This window comes from Acanthopagrus latus, chromosome 17 (genome assembly GCF_904848185.1).
Source record: "Acanthopagrus latus isolate v.2019 chromosome 17, fAcaLat1.1, whole genome shotgun sequence".
NCBI lineage: Eukaryota > Metazoa > Chordata > Actinopteri > Spariformes > Sparidae > Acanthopagrus > Acanthopagrus latus.
In genome coordinates, this window is record NC_051055.1 from 9,849,284 (window position 1) to 9,875,675 (window position 26,392).

The 26,392-nt window shown below is 39.3% G+C and overlaps 1 protein-coding gene across 1 annotated transcript; it reads right to left on the bottom strand.

Moving 5' to 3' along the window:
• Positions 1-2,495: 2,495 nt before the first annotated feature.
• On the bottom strand, positions 2,496-16,751 carry LOC119006631 (FXYD domain-containing ion transport regulator 3-like). The gene is made up of 8 exons (XM_037075539.1): positions 16,596-16,751; positions 7,967-8,022; positions 6,819-6,851; positions 6,481-6,504; positions 6,271-6,345; positions 6,116-6,152; positions 4,903-4,946; positions 2,496-3,240 (listed from the first exon to the last, which is right to left on the bottom strand). Exons 2-8 carry the CDS (start codon positions 7,998-8,000, stop codon positions 3,221-3,223), a joined length of 267 nt encoding a protein of 88 aa, XP_036931434.1. The 5' UTR covers positions 8,001-8,022; positions 16,596-16,751; the 3' UTR covers positions 2,496-3,220.
• Positions 16,752-26,392: the final 9,641 nt, after the last annotated feature.

Here is a 26,392-nt window from a genome sequence, read left to right on the forward strand (position 1 = left end):
GTTTGGCAGATCAGCCGTTTCTGTCAGAGCCACTAATTATTGGAACTCGGTACGAAACGAGACCCGAGACATTAGTAGGTTCACTGGTTTTAAATCTAAGATAAAATCATGGCTTACATCTACTCAATTATGCACCCACCAATCATAGATTCAAACATTAGCTTACTATTTTGTAATCTTTTCAGTGTTGTAGCCTAGCATTGTCTTGTTGTATCTTAACATTGTGATTTTATTCTTGTTGTTGTGTTGTATTGTGTTTTAAGAGTGTGGAACTGTGTTATTGTTGTTGTTTGAAAGGCTGCTTGTTTTTTTTTTTTTGTATGTGCTTGTCTGTGTTAGATTTATGTTATTTGTTCCTGCCCAAGGACTACAGATGAATTTTAGCTAGTAGCTAATTCTGGTATGGCTGAGAGCCGTGCACTGTCCCTGCTAAACAAACAAATAAATGAATAAAATAAATAATAAGTACCTCAGACCTAAATACATACTTGGATTATAGCATATACATATATAGTGTATAGTATATAGAGCTCAGTAGCCAGTAGGGTTCAAGGAGGTCTTTGAAACTCTTCATCCTCAGCCTCCCACACATAAAACTAAAGCAAACACACTTTATTATTATGAAATAGAGAGTATACAGAGAATCAAAAGATAGCAAAATGATAACCTATCTTGAGAAAAATTTGCTGTTTGCTTGCCTGTAAATAATGCTGCTGTGGCAAGGCTTTATCTCTGTAAAGTGCTCCCATCCACTGCACGCAGCAAACCGATACAAAATAATCTAAATGCAATGAAATCAACTTATAATCTTTGAAATACACTTTCAAAGTTACATCAACACATCGCCTGCATATGATCATCAATGTTTGATATTTTATTCTTTTATTTTTAATGCGAGTTCGTCCAATTTCCGGTCCATTCCGGCTACCAATGGCTGCCTTGATGCTGCCGTCGCCCTCATTATAGTGAGCCAATAAATGAAGAGGGAGGGGCCAACAGAGGCGAGGCTGGGCCCCACACAACATGCAGGCTGACATTTTAAAAAAAAAAAAAACAACAACCCAAAAAACCAAAAACAAAACACAAGCCTAAAAATAATAATGGTAATAATAAAAAAAAAAAAAACACTCTTTTTGGCTGTTATGGTAATGTGGGATACTAAAGTGCCAAGATCCTCCAGGACAAGCCATCAGTCAAGTCGTGCCGCTCTCTGCACGTCATTAAGTGCATTGCGGCCAACCTCCTCCCGCTCTATTTTAATCTCTCTATGCATTTATCAGCTGAGGAAAAAGAATGATCACAGTTGCAGGCCCGCTGAATTAAAATGGAAAAAGAAAGGGGGAAAAAAAAACAAAATGCATGTGGCAATGTCCACTAGAGGGAGCCAGAGCCTTTCAAGGGCACGGAACTGGCTCTCATGGCGGACGCTGACAACACTAGTGCGGTTTATTTCCATGTTTAGCTGTGTATTTTTGTGTTCTTTTCTTTTTGTTATTTGATTTTAACTCTGCTTTCTCATAGTGCCTCAAGGCTTTCAAACACCCAAGATGTTTAATGTTTTCGACTTTTGAAATGGCAAACAAAAACTTGAACATAATAAGGGGCCTGTTGGGCTCCAAATTAACCAAATTAAAGCTCATAAACTTCTGTGCAATTCTCATGCAAATATTTTCACTTCCTGTGCCTAGTTAGCATTTAAAACTGTCAAAATTAAGTTTTAGGTGGCATACACTCATCCCAAGAGACAGTACTTAAATTTCCAGTCCAAGTTATATAGTTTGGTGATATCACATCATTTGCAGTATTGTTTATTAAGCTAAGCAAAGGTCTAATCAGCTCATTAGTGAAAACACCTGTGCTTTTTATAACACAAAGCCAGGTTTCCTTAATTACTTAACATCTGTATGATCCATTTTTAAAAATGATTTTCTTGTTATTTATTTGCAGTTCAAAATCAAAAGATTTTTCCTGAGGTCAGAGTTGATATTGAAATATGACATAAATGCATTATTTCATCCAGTTGAAAGTATTACTTCGCTGCAGTGTTTCAGTGCTGGTTACTGCAAGGTGCTGAATTTAAAGTTATATATAGTCCATTTATTTTGCCAAAAAAGAAGAAAAAAAGAGAAACCACCTACGAAAAATATCCCAGTTTTTAAGAAGTCAGCTTAAAATCAACAGAACTTTAACTACTACATTCAAGATTGAACGTCTCTGTTTGACAGATACACAATATTCAGTGTGAGAGGTGAAATGCTGGGCTGGCAAACTCAAGTGGTTGTGCTAAAATGAAATACTATGTACTACAATCAAAAATAAGGATTATAAACAGGAACTACACAGAAAAAAAAAACATATTAAAAGTTAAGTGTATATATAATGTAAACATGAAAAAGTTAGAGGATTTTGTCATATTTCATACTCTCTTACTGTTAGAATCTCATAAAAAACAGATATTGCAGACACACACACAAATGAAACTCCATAACTTGTAGTCTGTTTCAATAATTATTTTATAGAAACATGACAGAGTCTTTCTGTATCTCTCAACAGTGCAATCCACTACTTTCCTCCATAAAGCTAAACATGGGTATTAACAGATTATCAAGAATAATCAATGCTGTTCTAAACACTCATGACTACATGGATTTCATATACATGACATGAAAGCACAGACTGTGGGTTAGAATGGACATAGTAAGCGACTAACATCTACATGAATACAGTACAGCAGAAGTAATGCGAGGCATCGACACAACCTACAGTATGTAGACACTTCAGGACGTTTTTGGTAATAGGATTGTGTTACCGTTGTGTGAGGTCACTTTCAGCCCAGCCAAACAAAACTAATGATAATGAATGACAAAGCATTCACACCCAAATACAGAAGAAATTCTCGATTGAATATGCCTGTTTCTTCACATCAAATCCTTCTAAATACGCAAAAAAAAAAGTCAACTGACTGAAATGAAAGTGACTGAAATTGTGTGAGAAGGTGTTTGTGGGTTCGAGTCTGTCAATGTGTGCAGGCTGCAGATCAGTAGCTCAGTTATCAGGCAGAAAGCGTCACACCTCACAGCAGGTACACACGGACTACTCTCTGTTGATGTCTAACAATAAAACAAAAGCCTCTTGTTGGATGTATTGAATCCCGCTGCTGCTCCTCCGTGTTACCCGCTGGCTGCAGGTTTGGGAAGTCAGCGTGTGTTCTGGTTGACATCTAGCAGTCACAGGAACGACCTGTGGATGAAAAGACAGACAGGGTACTTGAATTTACTTTCTGGCTGAAAGTGTGATCAGTAACATAATACACTGGGTTATACAAACATAGAATCTATTACTGTAAGTTGCTTTTAGATTACATTCTCCAAAACAGAAACTTAGGACAATTCATTTAATTGGAATGCTATTTAAAGCTTTATTTATACTATATTATATATGACATTTTGACAGAACATTCATCACCAGGTAATTAAACTGACTTTTCCTTTACATCACTATTTCCTCAGTAAATCCATATAATTTTTTGGAAATCTTGTAATTGAGCTCCTGTTTTTTTTTTTTGTTTGTTTGTTCGCTTTTCAGACCACTACAACATCATTAGAATATATATTTTTTTCCGTTTTAGAATTACCATTACACTTCATTAATTGCATTCCCAATCCATGGATACAGAATAACCTGAAAGGCAGCGTTGTGAGAAAATGAACATTTTCTGCAATGACTGCCACTGTAACAGAATCCCTCTCCGCATATGGAGAATTAACAAACTAATGCTTTCTCAGATAATGAGAAAGAAATTGCATGTGTAAGTACTTATGCAAGTGGAAACTGCCTTTCAGTGCAGCATGTCCCTGTGGGCCCCTGCTGGGTTGCCACACAGTGTTTTTCCATATGAGCCTCCTGTGTATATTGTGTAGATCATAGCTGTTGTAATCAAACTAGCTTTTTCTCCCAGTAACATCCAAAAGCATCAGTGTCATCAGAGGTCGAGCTCTGAAACTACAAATTCTTAAGAGAAAGTTTACATTGGAGGCATTCCCCACTAGCATCATGGGAGATAGTACAGTAGAGATCCTCCATCAGGCATCAACAAGGTCCTGGAGCAGCCAACAATGAACCCTTCTTGTGGTTGAATTAACTTTAAATGTTTTAACCAACCAAACCCTAAATGTTCAAAGTCTTCTTGAAATTCAGATTACTTCTCATGATATCACCAAACACTGTTGATGCATGCATGTATGTTCTTTATCCATCTATCTCACTATAGCTGTACCATGCTTGGTTTGTGTGTCATTTTCAGACACAAGAAAGCACGTTTAATGGCTGTGCAGCAACATGAAATAGGAGTTGCCTGTAAAACCACCCTTCATCTCCCTCCTTCTCTGCCTGCCTGCCACCCAGAGTCCCGCCACCTGTTGAACAGCGAGGTCCATGGTGTCTGAGTCCAGCACTATGGGAGCTTTCCATACAGAGCATACTGACACTGTATGTGTGTGTGTGTGTGTGAGAGAGACAATGAAACAGATGGACAGAGTAAATATAACTTAAGACCTTGGCAGGACGACAACTCGGTGATGAAATCTGCTGGGCATGTGTCTAGATACATATAATACATATGTCTGCTACACATGCAATACTGTTTGTTTAGAATATGTAGTATGTAGTCATCTGTTCTGTTGACATTTACAGTAAAAACTTAACCACAAGCCCAGCTTCCTTTGTGGGTTAATAGAAATGTTAGTAGGACAGTACACTGAACTGATGAGAAATTGGCCCTGTAACTTTAACTCTTCCAGCTGTTTTTATTTTCACAACTGGAGCCTGTTCTCCATAGTTTTTTCCAATAGCTTTTAGATAGGACCTCACACCAGCAACGGTTGGTGGGTGAACTAACATTACCTTGGTCGGAGAGCATCTGCTGAGCATTGCTTCCTGTCCTCCTCCTGCGAAGATGACAAAGAGGAAGGGAAACAGTTGATAAATGGATACTCCTTGTAAAATGTTTACATACCATTATCCTGATAACGAAATCTACCCAAGCTTGGTCCGATGCCACTGATACTGCTGAAAATGCAGGTATCCAGATAGGCAAATACAGGAGTCTATGCACCAATCTAATTCCATGTAAATTAGAAACAGGACCCTGCCACTTCCCAGTTAGCTCCTTTCTGCTTAACGATACACACCGGAAATACATTCTTCTTCGCTGCTCTTACAGCCAACACAGGAAATTGCATTGTGCTGCCACTGGTAACTACTGTTTCTAGAGTGGTGATGAAAAAGTTGATTTTACATGAGCCAGATGGAGCTAACAACAATATCTTACTCTGGATAACCATACCAGTAAAACAGTGACATGTTCAGTATGCAGGGCATTTGAAGACACATCATGCAAAGAGCAAAATGAAACTGCTCTTCCCAAACTTTATGAGACAGCGAGGGAACACATTTCCTGTAGGTCGAAAGCTGTGTAGGCAATCAGCTTTATTTCTGATAGTTGGACCTCTGACGCGTGTCCCATGTCGTTGTTGAGTCTGCACTGGGTGGACACAGTATTGCCGTCAACATTTGCAAATCAAAGTGCTGTGGTGCAAGCAAACAAGTTCTGTGAGTAAGTTTTAAGGGAAATATTTATTTGTAGATTTTCTGTTTCACTACTGTTTTAAACTGTTCTATTTAAAAAATGGCTGCACTTTAACAGTATTAAAAGGAATTGTTATTTATTCCTAGATTTCTTTGCCTTTTCTTTTGTGGTTATGACTGACAGTCAAAATAGATGATAAAAATGTTGTATGGTGATCATTCCCTGCAAGGTTTTACCGCTGAGCCAGGCCATAAAACAATGATAACAATCAAATCACATGCATACAGGGTTAGTTGAAAAGAAAAAAAAATCTTTTTTTGTTCTTTTTGCACCGATATCAGATCGGTAGTCTGCATTGGCCGATACCAAAAGGCCAGGTATCAGAATCGGTATCGGAACATCTCTATTGAAAACTTGCTAATAAATACTTATTTTACAATTAATATTAAATGTTAAGTGTTCCTGGTTTGTAGTTTCCGGTGCAATTAATTGCACATGTATTTCATGTGTAACTGTATGAAGAATCACCTCTTGTCCTGGTTGAACTTGCACCTGCAGTGGCCACCTGGAACAAGAGAAAACAAGCACTGACTGTCTTTATGATGCCTGCATGTATTTGAGCATTGTCTGAGTCTGTTTATGACTGTGTGGGTAAGGGTGTGTGCGTGTAATTTGCATCTTACTGAACAGGATGGTGATGCCAATGAGACAGAGGACAGCAGCTAGAATCAGGCCTCCGACACGCAGTCTGTGGTAATCTGCACAACGAAGTCATGGTTACCACTTGAAAATACATTCAAAAAACGGTATTTCATGCTAATGATAGGGATCATCTTCCTAGTTACATGACTGAATAATTGATAGTTAAAATAAGATATAAAAGGTGAAATTACCAAAGGTAAATGGGTCATCCTCAGCTGCAGGAACAGAAATGAAGAGCATCAGTTGAAACAGCAGATAAACACAGTTTACAGACACATCCACATCTCAAACAGTGACATAATAAAGTCAACAGTACGAAGTGGGATGAGCAAACACAATGGCCTAGTTTGATTCTCTCGCTAATGATTGACATGCCTGACCATCATCAAATCAATACTTTTCCAAGATTACAACTGATTTTAAGCAAAAATACAAAATAATCAAGTATATAGTTGTATGGTTTCCTTTCTTGTTAGATCAGATCAAGTTTTTTACCATATTAATCTACTATTCAACGTGGGGTACTTACAGTTCTGTTCTTCTGCAAACACCAGCGACACAACTGTAAGAGGTCAGACAGAGACACAAACTTTACAACAGTGCAACACAGCCTGAGGCATCTCATTTTGTTCATGGTTAGGGATCATTTTGGTTCATTAAGGAAGAGCAGATTCATGTGGTCTGAGCAGTTAAAATACCACAAATAGTTTAAAGCAATGAAAAATGTCATTTTTTAAATTCTGGCTGCCCCTGTGGACAGAAGTATTCTGAGCACCACCACCTCCTGTCCTACAGATCTTGATCAGACAAGCCCACTAGATGTGCTTTGTTTTTTAAAGCAAGTGAAGGAGAGAAGCATGCTATTTTTCTTTTGTAAAGCATGTTGCTTCTTTCCCTTGGCTTTGAAACCTTGAATTCAACCTCAGTATTTACACAACCTAGTCAAATTCCAATTAAGAAAATGAGGAATAGCTGTACAGAAATGGTCAATTATACTAGCTTTATAATAGCCAGTTTAAAACTTAGTACATTCAATTTATATTAGTTTTGGGCACTTTATATTGTGCTAGCTTTCCATTGTTTCTGTTTCAAAGGAAAGTCTGCTTCATCTCTCCTCCTCCTTTTTCCCCACATCTTTTCTCTTTTCTAACACCTGAAAGAGCTGTGGATGTTCTTACCCTCACCTTGTCAGTGCTGTGGTTACAGAGCACCTCATTTGCCATCGTACTCACAGTGTTTGTGATTGTCTTTCTTACAGTATATTTCTACAAGACACTCGATCACATCCGACGTCCTGACAGTTTAAACATTTAAAATGAAGGGGCACCAAGCCAGCGACAGGATGATCTTGGTAACCACTCATCAACCCTGCTGTCCTCTGTCTAGCCTCAGACATGTTACTAATTGTCAAAACAACAGAAACACTTGAGTAATGTGGTGATGGAATACAGAGCTTCAGGCAGAATTTCCTCTGAAAAGAGGAAGAGGCCATGAGTCCTTGCTGACGTGACATTTATAACACTAAGTAACTCTCTCTGGTTAACTGTGTCAGTACACTGACGACAGACTTTTTGACTTTTAAAAAGAGGAATTCACTAATTCAGTTGAGTCCTTTGAGGATTTCTTTTAATTGAAAAGCTGTAATGAAATGAAAAATCTTGAAAGAGTTGAACTTACGTGTCATTAACACCAAAGCAGAGATCTTAGACATCTTCAGGCTTGAGCTTTTTCACCTGCGCAGATACAAAAACAGACACAGATATCAACAACAATATCACTGACAATTAAGATGGTGATTAGATTGATGAACAACATTTTCTATGCAGCATTCTAGTTAGTTAGTTAGCAAAATAACTAAACATGTTAAAAAACTGAAAATTAAATGATGAAACTGAAAACGTATTTTTTTCTTCTGACTAATGCTTGCTTGTGGGCTGACTATACGGCCTACTAACTGTGGTGCATTAGCGGCCCATTTGAACGGGGCTCTAGTTGTAATGATAAAGGGTAAACGACATTATCTCAAGTCCCGCAGGCAAAATTAATCTAATTTTAAATGGGTGTGTTCATGTTAGAAAGCTGATTACTGTACTCCAAACTGGCTCGTACCAGCCGACTGAGTCAACAGATACAACATGATGCAACATTTAACCTCGCTGTGTTTTCTGAGGGGCACTCAAAGGACGTAAAGGCACAGAAAATAAGTCATCACTCCTACAGCACATGCATCCGCAACCACAGAGAAATGTGATCGTATTTAGACGGGCATAAAGTGGTCTCTGTCATTCTCTTTCATACTCAGACACGCACAGAAACCTGATCTGATGTTGATGGGTACAAAGTGCTCTAATGGAGCCTCAACAGGAGAGCTTGTTCGCTCTGGGTAGTGCATTACACTGTTGCTAAGTCAAAGAGTCAAAGCTTCGATCTCCTTTTTACTCATTTTAATGTCATCTTGTGTTTCTTTCCATGCTTATTTGAACATGTATAATGTCTTGTATGTGCAGTATGCATCCATGTACACATGTTGCAACTGTCCAGATTTTCTATTTCTTTAAATTAGATCTCACTCGGCTACAAAAATCCATGAGAATTTTATCAAAGAGCACTCACCGTTTTAAAGCTATTCCTGTCTGTGATGTCACTGTAATCTCAGTTCTAGTGTACATTATTGCATAAAGGGTTAGCTTTTCAAAGTTTCATCAGTCAATGGAGATATTTTTATTTTTCCAGTGCCTTCTAATCGTTAAACAAATAAATAAATAAAACACAGACAAAATGATGCCAGAGTTCTCTCCTGAGTCAGAATTCAACCTCACTCATACCGTCCTCGATAAACCTGTACATTTACTGATGACAGCAATTACATCCCACAAACTCCTGTGTTCCTGTGTGTCCACATTGTTAGCTGCCATGTTGAAGCAGCAGCAGAGGCAGCATGTGCACCAGCAGGAGACACACCTTAAATGACATCGCAGTGATTTTCCACTTACTGCACTTTTTCCGCTCTCAGCGTTCCACAGTGAAGAGCAAACACACCTGTGCACATGTCAAGTTTTGACTACTAGCAGCACTACGGTTCTTCCCTGTTTGGTTTGTCTCTTGCACATGCATGAAGATATACATACATGTTAACAGTCCAGCAAAGGCAGTAATACGCCAAGATACACAGCAATTCACACACAAAAGCAGTGAAAAAGAAGACTGCCATCAAGTGAACGTGGATGCAAGGTTCAGATTTTGTGCTTTGCAAATGCTTTATATGTTAGAAAAAATGCATTAAGGACACAAACAATGCTTTGTGGTAAGCAATACAGAATAGGGCTGAAGAATTAATCTAAATAATATTGAAACTGTAATATGGCCAATTACAATTTCCTAATAGCAGGAGCTGCAATCTGTCAAAACAATCACTACATTATTGATTTTTTTCCTATATTGTTCAACCCTTAAACTGACTGTAAACATAGCTTGTGTTTACTGATATGGAAACACTGCAGGTCCACTTCAAGCTCTGAAGACAAAACTGACAGAATTAAATCTAGCATTAATTAGCTTTTGATAGTTTGGTTTGTAAAGTATCTAAGGACACTCAAACAACTGTGACCTTTGAGTCTTGGAGATCCCAATAAAGGAGGATGTAAGTGAAACAATGTGTCTCCCTCATGTGCTGTTGGTATTTGGAGTTTGGCAGTGGGAGAGAAAGAGAGGAGCAGGATGAGTGCTTCTCTCCTGGTGCCTCTCCACAGCAACCCCAGGCGAGGCAGGGGGAATGTTGAGGATGGGAACGAGGCCAACAACCACTAGAGAACGGTTTACCTCAGGAAAGAGACACACTGTGAGGGGAGTGAGCAGGAGGAGATGCAGGGCAAAGACAGAAACAGGAGAGCGGAGGACAGGGAAAGAGAAGAACACACCAAGGGTGAGACAGGGGGGAGAGAAAGAGAGTGAAGGAGCAAAGAGCCAAAGAGGTCGCAGCTCCCTGCTCCTATTTGAAGATCATTTTCTAAAGCAAATGTTAGTGTAAGGTGGAGCCAAGAGGTGAGCGCTGGAGGTGTGTCAGACAAAGTCACAGCACCCTGTGGAAGAGTAAAGTACAGCACATACTGTATACGTGAATAGATGACTCCATTTAATCTCAAATATCAATGGCTCTTTGACCCCTTATGTAGTCTAGGCCTGCAACAAATGATTTTTGCTGTTGTCTGCCTGTCGATGATGCATCTGCAGAAAAGCCTAACCCCAAAACCAGTGCCAAAGGTAACATATTTACATAATGGGTCTTGTTAAATAGTCTAAAACATATTCAATATAGGCATGTAATTGAGGATTATTTCCATTATCATTTCATTTGCAGATTACTTTCTAAATTTATCTTCATCAAATGCAAAAAATAAGGAAAAGATCTCATCACAGAATTGCTTCTTTTGCCATTTTTTTGCCTAAAATCCAAGGACTCTTTTTTTCTATCACAGATGACAAGGAACACATTCAAGAAGCTGGAGCTGGACATTTTATCTTGAAAAATGACTTAAATGATCAAAAATGGCAATTCATTTTCTTTTGACCGACTAATGGACTTGTCGTTGCAGCTCTAATTCAGTATGGTGACATTAGACTAATCAAAGCAACACATCCTGACATCGGAGAGGCTGGAACCTGCAACTGTTTGACATCTTTGCTTTAAAGGTCATTTAAAAATTTAGAGGATAATTAAAATAGTGTGATTTAATCTTTTATCTGTCAAATAATGTAGTTATCGTTTCACTCTCCACGTGCAACTTTTACAAGAAAAACAAGTATCAGATTCAGATGTAGGGAAGGCTGATACGTGCTGATACCAAAGAAAGCAATGCTACAAATATAGCCAAAGAATTTCTGAGACTTAACTCATGTGAAGTAGTTTATTATTGCCTCAGTACAAATTCCCTGTGGAGCCTGTTCTCCAGCTCTGCCTGGTCCAGGGATAAAGACTTTTCTGTTCTGGCTCTGTCACACTATTCTGCCTGTCTCCGACTGTCCCTCCGACTGTTGTTTCCAGCTCCTCTTGCATCTCTTTTTCTTCGTCTCTTCCTGTCTTTAGGACTCCACATTTTCGTCTCTTACTGTGTGTCTACGCTCTGCTCCTTTCAAGCTATCTTCTCTGTTTCATACTTTTCACGCTTATGTGAAAAGCTTTAAGAATCGCCTGTTTGTTTAAAAGCTACTACTTCACACTGCTCCTCTGCCTATGTTGAGCTGCTGTCTCCTCTCCAGTTTTCATCCAGCCTCTCCCCTACTACTTCTTTTTTCTGACACACTTCTGCACGTCCTTGCTCCTTCACCCGTCCCCTGTCCTCTCCTTTTATTGAGTCTTTTCCACTTATCCCTTCCCTTACAAACTCTCTGGAACACAGGCTTTCTAGGCTCTTTGCCCATCCCATGAGTCTCACGCTCATTCATTATTATCATTTACCGTCCCACTGTTCTTCTTCACTCTTATCCATCAATAGGGTTACACAAAAGACATAGGTTGGAGGGCTGTCAAAAGAGTTGGAACTCTTAAATGTAGCTACGTAGTCGTCAATCAGGGACATAATGCTTTCTCACTCGGTTTAAATATTTCAATTTCGCTATGATTTTGCTTCAACAGATACTATTTCTGCAATCACATAGAAATCTGTGTATTTGGGATGTGACACATTTATATTTACTACTTACTGGGGCAAGCACCACGAAAGAAAATCAGTTTACCTCCACTGAACTGATCAGAGACACTTATTTCAAATGTGGTCAAGCAAGACAAAACCATCTATATGACAAATGGCCACCCAAGAGTCCTTCTTTTAACTCCCACATCTTGCAGAATAAAAAAAAAAATATAAGCAATAATTGTGAGTAAAATATCTAAGTGAACAAAAGAGTCTCCATGCATCTGTATTTCTGACTGTGACACACCGCCTCCAACATGTCAGCCAACAGTGCACAAAGGCCACCGGGCTCTGAAAGTGTTTACTCCCTTGTGAGTGACTGCGTTAGGTGAGACACACACACACACACACACACACACACACACACACACACACACACACACACACACAAAGAGTCGAGTCCTTCAGCCCTTAAAACTCAATAGTTGCACTACAACAGCCCAGTTGATACTCATTCAATCTTAAAACTGCTTATCCTATTCAGATGAACTAGTGGTATAAAATATGAGGTGCATGTGTGTAAAACACACACAACTTATCAGTTACAATATTTTATACAGTGTGTTTGTATAACTGCCTAGTCTATGTCTCCTTAATGCCTCTTAATGCTTCCTTGTTCCATAAAAACAGAATCAATTGCTCTGTTTTGCTACCATAAGGCTGTGTGTATTGTAGGACGTGGTATGCACCACATATTTGTGACCTAGTCCCTGTTTCTATTTTCCAGCCCCCTCCAAACACACACACACTGTTTGAATGCTGGACACTGGTGTGTGTTTATGTGTGTGTTCCTGTACTGCACTTCAAAGACAGCTGCCTATTCTCAGTGGCATTTTTTATTCTTAAATTAGCAGCACTGGATTCCAGCGTGCAGCACATCCTTTATGACGCACGCACGCACGCAAGCACACACACACAACAAACACACACACACACACAACAAACACACACACACACAGGAAAGTCTTGGATGTCCAGGACTACACACACAAAAAAAGTTTTGACCTGCTTTGCACTCTGTGATTAATAACTTGCTTTTATCTCAGATGGACGTGTCATGTTTCTCTAAAAAATGTGATTGATACATCACACAACTCAGAAGGGTTTATAAATCAATTAAAAGAAGACCTATTTGTCTCTGCGGCTGCTGAATAGTGAAATGATAACAGCTAACAGCTTCTGACCAAAAATGACATTCAACAGATGTTAGTGACTCCACTACTGTAAAAAAGAAAAAAAAAAAGTAAATGAAGAGGGTGGGGAATCAGTGGAGGCAGTCCTCTCATGACGAAAGGGAAAGAGAAGGAAAAAAAAAAAGGACAAACCAAAAAGAAGACATGAAGTTGGGGAACACGGGCGAGCAAGAGAGAGAGGAAGAAGAATTCAAGCCTGGGGGAAAAGAGAGAGGGAAGCAGGAAGAGGGGAGAGAGTGCAGTTGAGAATGAGAGGGAATGAGAAGAAGGGACACAAAGAGACAGACAGACGGAGAGTGAGAGAGGGAGTGGAGCATACTAGAGCCATGAGTCACTCATGGTAACCACAAGGCTAGCAGTGAGCGGCTAGCAACAGGCTGCTCGCTCCTCACCCTGCAGTCATAATCAGGCAATAAGAGGATGGGGCTCTGTCTTCTCATTCCACCTTCCACATATTCTATAGATGTAGATTTTATATATATGTATATATATGTATGTATGTGTGTGTATGTATATATATATATATATATATATATATATATATATATATATATATATATATATATATATATATATATATATATATATATATATACATTATGTGTGTTATGTGTGTGTATATATATATATACACACACACATAATATCTACATCTATACATCACAAATCTACATATATATATTTATAGCTGCTGTACTAAACATTGTGAAAGACTTGGTGTTTTGTATTAAACTGTGTTAACATTTTCTATGATGTGTAAATATATCTGCCCTTAATGATCAGCTGTGTTCCTGCTGAGCTTTGTGGTTTTGTGGAGAATGCACTGAAGGTCACAGTCACATCCCCTGGTATAAAATCAATGTCTTCTTGTTGAGGTTTCTAAATTTGTGTTTGCCAGCCACCAAAGTGATGAGAAGAAAGATAAGGAGTAAGTGTGTCTCTCCCTTTCTCCCCTCAACCTCCCTCCTCTGTGTTCTCCTCACCTGCTCTCATTGTCTTTTTTAAGAATCGTGGTCAGGTGAGGAGAGGTGAGGATAGCAGGATAAGTCTGTTTCACCTGAGAAAGGAGCGACAACTGTCTGTCAGCGCCTTCGTTCACCGTCTCTTCATCTCTGTCTCTCACCCTGTAAACGCCCTCATGTCTCGCTGCCTCACCTGACCCTCTGTGAAAGTCTGTGCTCCGTATGAGAATCATTGAGGTGAATTCAAATTAATTCAACATACAGTAAATAATCTGCAGTATGCAAATGTAAACTGGATGTTTCCCTCTCTGTGCATTTGTCAGTCAATTTCCATATTTGTCTTAGCTGAAACCATTCTCACAGTGTATCAGAGGGCTGAAATATACAGAAATAAATTGAGGATGGTTTGAACATATCACATCAAACCTTTGTTGCAAAGAAAGCATATTTGCGTGTTGCAGAGCTGCGAATAGATTGAAAAGTAAATGCCAACTATTTTGGTAATCCATTAATTGTTTCAGTCATTTTTCAGCAAAAATGTAAAAGACTTGCTGGCTCCTACCTTTTCAACGTAAGGATTTGCTGCTATTCTTTGTTATTTTTGAGAGTAAATTATGACTTTGGGAGGTTTTGGGCTGTTGGTTGGACAAAAGAAGCAAGTTTGTAATCAGCAGATTAATCAATAATGGAAATAATCATTGGTTTACAGCCTTACTGTATCACAGGGCAAAAATATTGATCTTCTCAGGAATGTTAGTGATCCACATGGGGGGATTTGTGCTGACAAATGACGTGTTATTTATTATTGAACCAAACACGCAAACAAGACTGAACAGTACAGTATGTTCTGTTAAAATTCTAAGTATAATCTTAACTATGAAATACATTTGAATTCAGGGTACGACTATCTATTATCCTGTTATTACTTGTTTTGGTTCTTTCTTTGTTGATCTCTTACATTTGAACTCAACTTGTTACAACACAGACAGTTTGAGGACTGCCTGCCATGGAGTGGGTTAGGTGGCTTCGTGGCCCATCTATGGTCATCGCGAAACCTTTTAAAACCTCAAAATATTTTATAACTGCAGTGCACTCTGGCCTATGGTCATACAGTGCCTCTTGCACAATGGACTTCTCTCTGTACAAGGGTCTCACTTTGGTGTGAAATTCCCATTTGCTGTGAAGCAGACACTAAAACTTCTTGTGCCTGGTCTGTTTAAGTCTCAGAAACACATTGATGCTGCAAAGTTAAATAAGACAGCCATTTTGAATTGTTTATACATCTCTATCACGTTACAGTCGGTTAATTGCTCAAGACCATTTTCCAGACACCAAAAACGGTGCAAAAATTTAGAAACCTCCCTCCTCTGAGCACTGAATGGATCAGTCAATAACAAATCAGCATTAAAATCGATGGATGGCAATTTGATAACCAGTTAATTGTTGGCATTACTTCACAATTCAGACCAGACTATTTTGATAATGCTTTGCAGTTTACAGCAGAATTTGGCCACTCCTGTGTCTGTCCTTGTCCCAGATCTGTCCTTGTGCCACATAGTGACAAACTGTTACAACCACTGCACTTATCAGCTGGCCCTTTCACACACACACACACACACACACACACACACACACACACACACACACACACACAAGCACACGCACACACACACACACACACACACACACACACACACACACAGAGAGAAAAAAATCTTAACTGGCTATCTACAGGTGCTATTTCTTGGGTTTGAATAATTTGAACCGTGACACTTTATCACATCTCCACTATGCGATGTACTGCTTTTTTAAATTTGAGTGTTATTAAAGCGGACAATTAGCCTCAATCATGGACACATACCGGCAAAACAGGAGTAAACGTGCAAACAGACGCAGTACCCTCTTTGTCTCTCACGTCAGGTAAGCCTACAGGTTGCTTTTTTCAACAACACGTGTGATGAAGGCGCGTGAAGGAAGACTATCCTGGGCTGTTACGCACGTTGGTCCGGGGGCGCGTGCCGTCCCATTGTCCTGGCACCGGCGAGCGCGAGGAGGAATACCAACCGGATAACATTATTGGCTTGTGACAGATTGCGTGTCGTACGTTACTTTTACATTTGAGAGAAAAATGCTGACTTTTCTCACGAAAAAATAATATTTATAGATTTTTTTAGCCTCTGAATTTTTCCAAATAGCTAACTGTGGGTGAGTTAATGAGACACACAACGGTTAAAAAGAGTTTTCAAAAAAAAAAGAAAGAAAGAAATAATAAAGCTAACCTGTTTAGCATAGAATGCATCTTCATATTCGGCTAACGACAGCTAAACTGGTCTGCAGTTGCCTTAAAAGATGCTCTACGAGCCTATTTGGGAAACTTAAACTCCGCCAACAAATGTCCTCATATGAGGAAAACACTTCAGGAGAGAATCTAACATACGAGCTTCTTTTGTTTAACACTTACCTCTTGAGACGTTGAGTTTAGAAGTCGCAAGCAAAAAAACGAGGAACTTTCTCACAAGCAGGCGGATATCTGACTCAGAACTGGCGACTTTTCTCCACGCAGTGCGCCAACACCCTGCCTACACCACTGTGACACTCAACAGGTTGGCTTGGTTTTGGAAAAAGGGGGCTGAGTCAAAGAGGCTGGAGTCTTGTGTGAGTCCTGATCCCGGGTCGGTTTCTGCTGTCGGGCTGGCAGCTGAAGAATTGACTGCTGGAGGCGAGCGGGGCGTGGAAGCTGATCCAGAGTCAGGACGCGGAGCCGGGAGGAGGAGTGGATCATTAATGTTTGTTTGTCGTGAACGAAGATGTCAAAGAGTGTCGCGTTAGGGAGATTTACTTCCACACTGTGAGCTAGGTTATGTGGTGTTCACATTTTCATGCACAACACAGCAAGGCAACTATTAAGATGCAAGTAATACAACCGTAATAATGTGACTTATGGTACATACAAGAATTAAAGTATTCAGAACTGACGGTGTCCAGATGGTGTAATAACTGCCCCTTTCAGTAGCAGTTTGATGTCATTAAAGGTCATGGAGTTACCAGGCGCCTTATGTATGAGAAGGAAAGCACTGACATGTTAACATTTGGTTTTGCATGGTGACTTTTATTTTTAATTTTGGATGTGCACACCAAAGGTTTCTAACTTTTCTCTAAACTTGTCAGTATTGAAATGGTTGACCAAGCGGATCATCTTAATCTACAGTTATTCATACAGTAAAACATGCACACACACAAAAAAAATACAACATTATGTTCCCAATGATGCAATGTTATGGTGATGGCTGAACTAAGCAACATGTGTGAGACGGAGGGACAACCCTGATTTACATATACTTGGATAGAATTTTAAAATTGAAACGCATGAGGGGGGCTTCATCTATTTCATCTTACTCATGACATTTTCATGACAATTTCAGCAGAACTCGGCTCTTGTTTTAAATAAATGGTATTTCTTCCCACAGGTCTGTGCAGGTATAATCACCTGGGCTGGTGTCTTTACTCCAAACCCCCCACAACGCGCTCAGTCCCTCCACCCTCTTGCGTGTCAGCTCTTCTTCCTGGGCCAAACCGGATTGTCGGGTACGATATCAGATTTCACTGCTGTCGTCGTCCCCTTTTCTAAAAGGTGAGAGAGGAGGGCGCGGTGGTTAAACAAGAAGCAAGAAAGACAATCAAAGGCAGGAGCAAGGCAGATGTTAAAATTCAGCTGAAGACGCACACATATTTTCACTAGTTAGTTATAAGAGAGAACTTACTTCTCCTTCCTGGAGCACTTGTTGTCTGTGAAGGCAAAGTGAGATGTGTTACTGAGGTTATACACACTTCAGTACTTCACTTAAATGTTTTTATTACTGCTCTTAGTAGCAGCTCTGAGATTTTGATCTGGGATTTAAAAAGAAATTATGCACACAAAACATTTTGCTTGTCTACGTTCAATATGAATACCAAATGTCTTTTGTTTCAATCTCAACTCACTCCATGGATTTACTATTCTGGCTAATTCATCTGTGTGGATTCAGGACTTACAAAGTATGACGCTGATGCCGCCAGCCACCAACAAGCAGGCACAGATCAGGCCTGCGATTCGTAGCCTGTCATAATCTGTTAGACAGCAATGTTAGAGGTTAAGAGTGTCCTGGTACACTTGCCAAAAATGAAGTTCCATACTAGACTTATCCTAAATTCAATTACAGAATCAACAAATATTTGATTCCTGCTTGATTTAAAAATGCTTGTTTCATATTTACTATTTTACAGTCACATTTGGTTGCTTTTGCCATCTGGCATATGAGGTTTTTTAATAATCTAGGTGAACACATGTGCACTAATCTTTTTACAAATCATGTACAAACGAGTGAGATGATAGACTGTATACGGTAGATTATAAGAGTAAGGGGATAAGAGTGTCTGTACTTACTGTACACGAATGGATCTGCAGACCAAACACATGAAGAGGAGACAAAAAAAAGGAAAAAAGAAGAAAGAAATAGAAATATTAGTGGCAAACTTAAAACTGTTAAACAGTCTCACTTCAGCTTGCTCAGAAAAAATGGAGGATTCAAGAAATTGGTTAGAAATTAGCAGTCTTATGAGAGATTTATCAAATTCACCAGCCTTCTCCAGTGAAACAACTTCTTGCTACAAAGACATTCAGAGGTTTGCTGTTTTGTTTAAGAAGTAGCTGTATCAGGCCATTGTTATGGAGACAAAAGACGTTACTGTTGGATTTCTTCCTAAACCAGTTTCTCAACAAAGCAGTATCAGACCAAGATGAGGTGAAAGCAGAGTTTGGGCCTTACTTGCTTCAGTTTCCATAAACAGGGTGAAGAGCACTGCAAGAAAGTCAGGCAAATGAAATTAAGTTTAATCAGAGCTGTCCAGTCATGCAGTCATTTTTTTTCTTTGAAAATCAAGTTGAATTTGGGTTTCAAGGGCATGGAGAGCTTTTTGAACAAGAGAGCCATTGTATTGTCATAAATTCTCTCTAAAAAAAACCCCAAAATACCTGAAATATTTTGTTACATTTTGTCACTGTAATGTGAAAGAGTTTTGTAGATACGCATGATCTGCTTTAATGTCTTTATGTATTCCAAAGCAATTAAACTCATATGGCTCAATAATATAATCATCTTACTCATAAGATTAACTCATTCGTCATCACTGGTACAGTCTGTGTTGTGTGAAGATGCTGTACATCTTTGAATAGTGCAATATGTGTCACTATATGTTTAAGTTTTGGGTAAATTTCTGCCCACAGATAGAAAATTAATGTCAGTGTCAACTGGCAATAAAATCATATTGTATTGTATTTTAGTGTTTGAAATATATTGTGTTGTGTCATATTGTATCATATTGTAACGCATCATAACAACTTGTATATTTTGTGTTGCATTTTGTCGCATTTAATTGTATCGCATCGTATCTTTTAATTTCGTCTTGTATCGTATCACATCGTATCTCACACTGTTTTGTAATATACTGCATTGCATCTGATCATATTGCACCATATCCTATCCCATGTCATAATATCTTTCTGTAACTGACAGCCAACATAGGCTCCTAGAGAAAAGAGAGTGATCCATGACTTTGAGACCACATTGATAAACAATCACTGGGCTTTCTTTTTTTTTTTTGCTTGATGAAAGGCCACCTCTGTTTCTGCAGGAAACACTGAATGAAAATCACATTAAATGATATATGTACATTTGTGCAAAGTATCTCTTTTCTCTTTTATTTACCTGCCATAACAGTCACAACAGTGAGATGTCCCATCTTGAACACAACTGAGAGTCCGATAGAAAATGAAACAGATAGAGACAGAGGAGAGAAAACATGACTGTGAGAGAGAATAAAAGATCACACACACATGCAAACACACAACGAAGCACACACTGCTCTCCCTCTCCTCAGGCAGAATGTTCTTGTTGTGTGAGAGGTCAGTGTCTCGTCAGCAGGGATGCATTCTGGGTGTTTATAGAGTAAACAGCAGATCATTTCTTTCTTGGGGCAAAACGCAGCAGGTCTCCAGACAACTTTCCTTCAACTCCACTCAGACTCCAGAAGACTTCCTCGCACTGGGCTCAACACTGTCTTGTGTTTTACAGTACCTAAAGATCAGACTGTGGTTGTCTTGATCTCACAATTAATATCATTTGCACTTTTTATGTCTTAGAATCTGAATCAGGGGAAAAAAAACTGCTTCTTGGATATATTCATGGGTTGTATAATATGCATTTCAAAATAGATACATATGTAAAGTCATGAAGTAAGCAGTTTTAATAAATTGGCAAATGTATTGTGTAAAAACCAACAGTCCTTTTTCTGAAGGCATAAAAAACATTTTACTCTTAAATAAAATATTTAGTTGACTTATTGTACTGTCCTTTTAATGCTAGAAACTAACTGCATGATTGACAATATGTTTCCACATTCCGTACGCCGACGACTTTTTGCCGTCCTCAGTGTCACCTCTAACTGGCCTTGGACACCCTTGAGCATCCATGAAGGTGAGAGTCACTGCACTTTGTAAATTCAGTTCCTTTCCTTATCTGCTTCTCTCTGGCTCAAACTAGTTTTCCAATAATGAGTACTTTTTTTTTTTTTTTTTAAACATCCCAGCCTTGTGTTTAAACCTGGTACAGCAAAAGCAAAGTGAACTTATCAATAGACAAAACAAGTTTGGTGTTTTTTGACAAGAAAATCAAACACTGGATTTTTCAGTATCTTCATGTAACTTGTTGCAGTGACATATAGTTTGCACAGCCCTTTTCGAGAAACAGACATCAAACAAAGACAACATAGAGACTCCTAATCACGCAATGTTTTGTTTACTTATCTTAAATCATGGTCGCTGTCCGTTGTCAAAGAATGTCATTGCAGTTAGCATGACATTAGTCAAGGTCAAACTGTGGACACGCCTCTGTCTTTAAAATCATCAACACCGCAGCAACAGATAGAAGTGAGTAGGACAGTCCTTTTTGGGGGGGTAAAATTGATTTTATAAAAATAATTTCAACCACTCTAGTTAGTGTCCTTCGCATTGTGCTGTTCTGTCGACGTGCGCTGCATTCTTTACTCTCTTGTTATGTGAATCACTGCAGTGCTGCAGAAAAGAAAATTCACTTATCATCCAAACAACATTGGATTTTTCAAATCTCCAAAGTAATTTAAAAGTTCATCTTTTAATAAATTCCACTACCTACCACATGTATTTCCTTCAGTCTTCTAGTGCTCTAGTGCTAAACACTTAACTTAACACTTAACTCTAAAACTAAAACCTTCAGCACAAATGTTGATAACACAAGAAACACAACCCATACAATCAACATTTTCAACGAGAGGTGACCTTGGCCCCTAACCCAGACTCCCATCTTGCCTTGCTTCAAACGTACAGTACCTGTTCTTACCTGTGCTGCGGGTTCAGGAGTAGAGGAGTGTGCGTGAATGTTCCAAGACACTGCCTGGACAAAAGTGTGTATTTTCTATATCACCTGAGCAAGCAGCTCCTGCTCCTCCTATTTGTTTGGGATATAAACTTTGGTGTGTGGACGTGACCAATGGAAATGTATGATGGTTGCACGGGTGACGCGTTTTTACGTACGTATCGGAGAACAGCAGCAATGTTATTACGTAAACATCAGCGTGTGCGCATGATGGTGTGAAAGCCATTTGTAATTTGCCTCGTCAAAGCCACTTTCACCTGAAGTTGATACAATTGCTACACTTCTGATCTTATGCAAAGGCAGAGATTCAGATGTTCCTACTGCTTGTGATTCACCATCAAACTGCTTTTACACAACAGTACACAACATAACAAGTCTTTAAACAGCTTAATAATGCAGAAAAATAAGGTTGGTTGTGGAAAAAAGGAAGAGAGGAAACAGCATAACGTTAAAGATGAAATCATGTCAACTTTAAAGATACAGCAAAGTAAAAATCAGTTTTTCTTCTTTGTAAAGCGTATTTGTAGACTTCAGATCCTACAAAGACAGGAGGAGTGAGTGTGTTGTACAGTGCTTTATTTCTGCCCTTCGACTGGCTTCACCATTGACCCTGTGCTCTGTGTGACTCTGTCAGGTACCCCAGGTGTCTCCAAGTGCTCCTCTCCCTGAGGGACACATCGTCCTCTGTTGGTCTTATGGTTGTCAGACACTGTCCTTGTTTTACACAGTATGGGTAGGAGGGAGGCAATTTTAGTAGATGTCAAACTTATTGCTTGCTGTTGCTTATATTAATTTAATTCATTTTGATGAAATTTCCACCTTTCTTACCTTGGGTTACAAGGTGCCTGTGCCAGTGAAAAAAAAAATTACTAATGATGCCAGAAAAGAGAGAATATAATTCTATAGAAGCACCAGGTGAAGAAACTCTGAAATTGCACCTAAACTTTACATATACATGCACCAAGTTGATACCCTGAGAAATTCTAAGAGCCTTATGAAAAATCTAATGATTTATTTAAAGTGATTTTAAAAGTGGTTTCTGAGCAAGCTAACCTAAGGTCCTCAGGCATCCATTCCAGAGTCTGGGGCAGGGATGCTGGAAGCCAGGCACAGTTGGGGTGCTGAGGGGTCAGTCTATGTAATGTCATTGTAGTAAATTGTGAGCTACATTCATGTTTTTTGTATTATTTCAAATGGCCAGGGTAACCTTTCAGTTAAAGTAGTGAGCTTTGGCTAAGACAGGAGTAAAGATAAGGGCATTGACAACTCTATTGAGATCTTGACTAGATAAGAAGGATCATAATTTGGAAACAGTCTTAATGTTGAGTAACCCTAGTGTAACAGCACAGTCTGCATGTTTGAGTACCTCTGTAGATTTGTCAGCTTTACCCCTATATATACACAATACATGTGTGCAGAAATATGTGAGTGCATGTGTCACAGTGGTGATCTGGGACTATTTATACCTTTTCCTGTCACACACTGACAAAGCTGAGGCATGCATCAGCCTCTTAGCGAATGATAATACTGTGAGGACGCAGGAGATAGAGAAAGACGCACACACACACACACACACACACACACACACACACACACACACACACACACACACACACACACACACACACACGCACATACACACACGCACGCACAATGTAGTTCAAAGTGTGTGTGTGTGAGTGTGTGTGTGTAAAAGCTATAATATAATAATTAGAAAAAGTAGATAGAGTGGCTGCTGGTGATGACATGGCAGAGATAGAAATGGAAGACAGAAACAATTCATTACCTTTATTATTTTGTGTCAACTTATTTTAATATAATACTAAAGATAATTTAATGGTGTTAATGCTTGCATAATAGCAAATAAGGCCAAAATCTAAATGCCCAGTTACCTCATCTATTGTAACAGGCTCTATGGCCTCACTGTATCCATATATTGTTGCTGGTGTTTGTCTGCATAAAGCACCAGTTGCCTGTAAAATTGTCTCTGTGAGGTTAGATAAAGGTCACTTTGTTCCATGTCAGTGGCACGTCACTGATAGAATTAGAGGAGCTAGGGAATATAGTGGGCGGATGCTGTGTGAGGTATTTCTTTCAGTATATGCATCTGGCCCAGCAGTGCTTGAAGTGGTGAAAGGGCCCCATATTCACATGCTGGCATGAGTATTGGCCAGTATCAGCAAATTATTAAGTGTTAAAGTCTGAAGGACTACAGCAAATAATTGACAGTAATGCTGATGTTGACATATATGTTCTAACCATGGGGGCAATCATTTCAGTCACTAGAGTAAAGAATAGCTGATTATGTACACTAGCTTTAGTGCAGGGGCTGGGATGCCCATTGTTCATTGTATTGTTTGTTGTTTGTTTTGTCTTCGGGCCCCTTTTGGAGCCAGGCCAACATTGTCGTAAGGTTAACATAACAAAGAAAAGCGGAAAGGTGAGAAATGGGATAGGTGAGCTTCACATAGTGCCCCCTGGGTAATGCAGTTTAGTACTGTAGTTTCTGAGGAGAAAACAGAGCATTATTATGACAACATATTGGGCAAAACACAACATTATTGTCTGAATATATATATGTAAAATTGCCCAACAAAACTATTGACTATTTTATATCACTTGTGGAGTCGGTAACAGCAGGCTGACTTTTCCCTTAAAAAACATCTTGTTTAAAATGCATTGCAAAATTCATAACGGCCATTTTCTCTGACCTCATGCTCAGGGTCGAATGCTGGGAACGTGTTCTGCTGCTGTGTTCCAGGTTGCAAGTCCTATAAATGTAGATGATGATGGACAGTGGAAATCTGGAGGGGCTCAGGGCCATAGTTCAAGTCACCAGCTAACATTAGCATTTAACTCCTTCCTAGTTGACATTAAAGTCTGACATCCAATGCATTTCACTGCCAGGCCTAAATAAATCTGTCCTGAACATGTGTTGATATTTTGGAATCAATACAATTTTAATGTATAACACTATCAAATGGAAACGTAAGGCGGGAAGTTGTTCAGTACAAAGAAGCCAGCAGGTTAGCAAAAATGTTGTTGTCTTATCCTTGAAATATGGCCCAGTATCCCTCCAAAATGTTCACTATCTGTTGCCTTCTCAGGTACTGATCAATCAGGGGGGTGACATAAAACCCTCATAGCAGGGTGACAAACCGCTGGCAATTTAGCTGCTGTTACATCAGTGCACTTGAAAAAATAAATCATCCTTGATAGAGGTTGGTTGTAGGCCACTAAAAACGATTCCAAAAGTTGTAAAATCTATTGTTGGCTTGACTCAATATGATCAACTTGTCACTATTTAACTTTAAGTGTAATAGTCTGACCTGTCTTTACTCAGGTACTGATAGGTGTAGCAGGATGAGCTGAGCCATTGTCAGTTAAAGGTCATCTTGAGAACACACACTGAACAATGTAGGTTATCAGTGGACACACATAGGGCGACGCACTCGTCTCTGTTATGATGGTATTCGGTGTGTTTGTCCATAAACAGTCGAACTAAAGGTCTGAGAACAGGTCAGCTGACATTGCAGTGAGATAGATCCTGTCAGTCTGCAGATAAGAGAGCTTCACTCAGACCTGAAAAATCCTATGAAAAGATTTTTAATGTCTGTCTTCGTGCAAAGTTGAGCCTTGACAGTCAGTGGTGGGTCCTCATGTGACAAGGGTGTGTATTTAGACATGGTTACCAGATGGAGCTTTTTTTCCCCCAACCAGAGCTAAGAAGTGACATAGGACACTAGAGAAAACGTGACCTGACTGACTCCTACTGTATGCTGATCACTGCAGGACTGGAAAGAAAGACACTGGAATATGACAGAAATCATGAAGTGAACCGAGGTGTAGCTGAACAGCTGAGTCAACACATTGCTCCATACTGCCTCTGTTGTATCAACTCAAAGACGAGGCAGAATTCTCTCCTGCTGATGCCCTGAGTGTGTGTGTGTGTGTGTGTGTGTGTGTCTTGCTGGCTCTCCATGGTGCTCAATCAGGTGTCACAACACGCATTCAGGGGAATGGAGATGATAGTCAGAGAAAGTTAAAAACCAAAATACCAGTTGTCGTATTACATTTTGGCGTTCACATTTAATTGAGCTCAAATGTAGAGAGGAGATTGAAAAGAGTAGAAGCCTTTGTGTTGCAGATAATCAGTGTTCAGTGCACTGCAACTTAAGAGAACTCACACAAATGGACAAAACACAAGAAAATTCAAGGATGAATTTGCACAAAAATGAAAATTCAGTCATTATCTACTCACCCCTATACACACTATTTAAGATAAAAACTTAGCTGTAGCTGCTAAGCTAAAAGTGTTAGTACGCACCCCATCAGAAGCAGTAGCAGAAGCTCGACTTTGCTTCAAGGTGGTAAATATTGTCTTTTTAAATCAGCTGGGATCTCAGGGATTGAGACTGGGATTACACTGGATGAGCAGTATGGAGACTTTTTTTTATTCAAAAAGTGTAATATGTACGAACTTTAGTGGAAACATGCTACATTTAATCAAGATTATCAATGGAATGTGAAGAAATAATAATTTTGACATGATGACTTCTTCCTATTGTGTTGCAGAGATACCTGCTGAAGTCAGCATGCAAACCAGCTAGCCCAAGGCCCGTACTGATTCATAGCTCCTGTGCTAGCAGTGTAAACACCAGCACAACCCTGCTCATCTGACCCTGCAGTTTGCACAGCTGGCTGCACAGCTAACCAGGCTGACACGCTAATTGTACCTACAGTAACCAACAGGTGGTGGTTACTCTGGAGAAATGCTGCCCACAATATGTTTTGAATCAAACTGAAAATT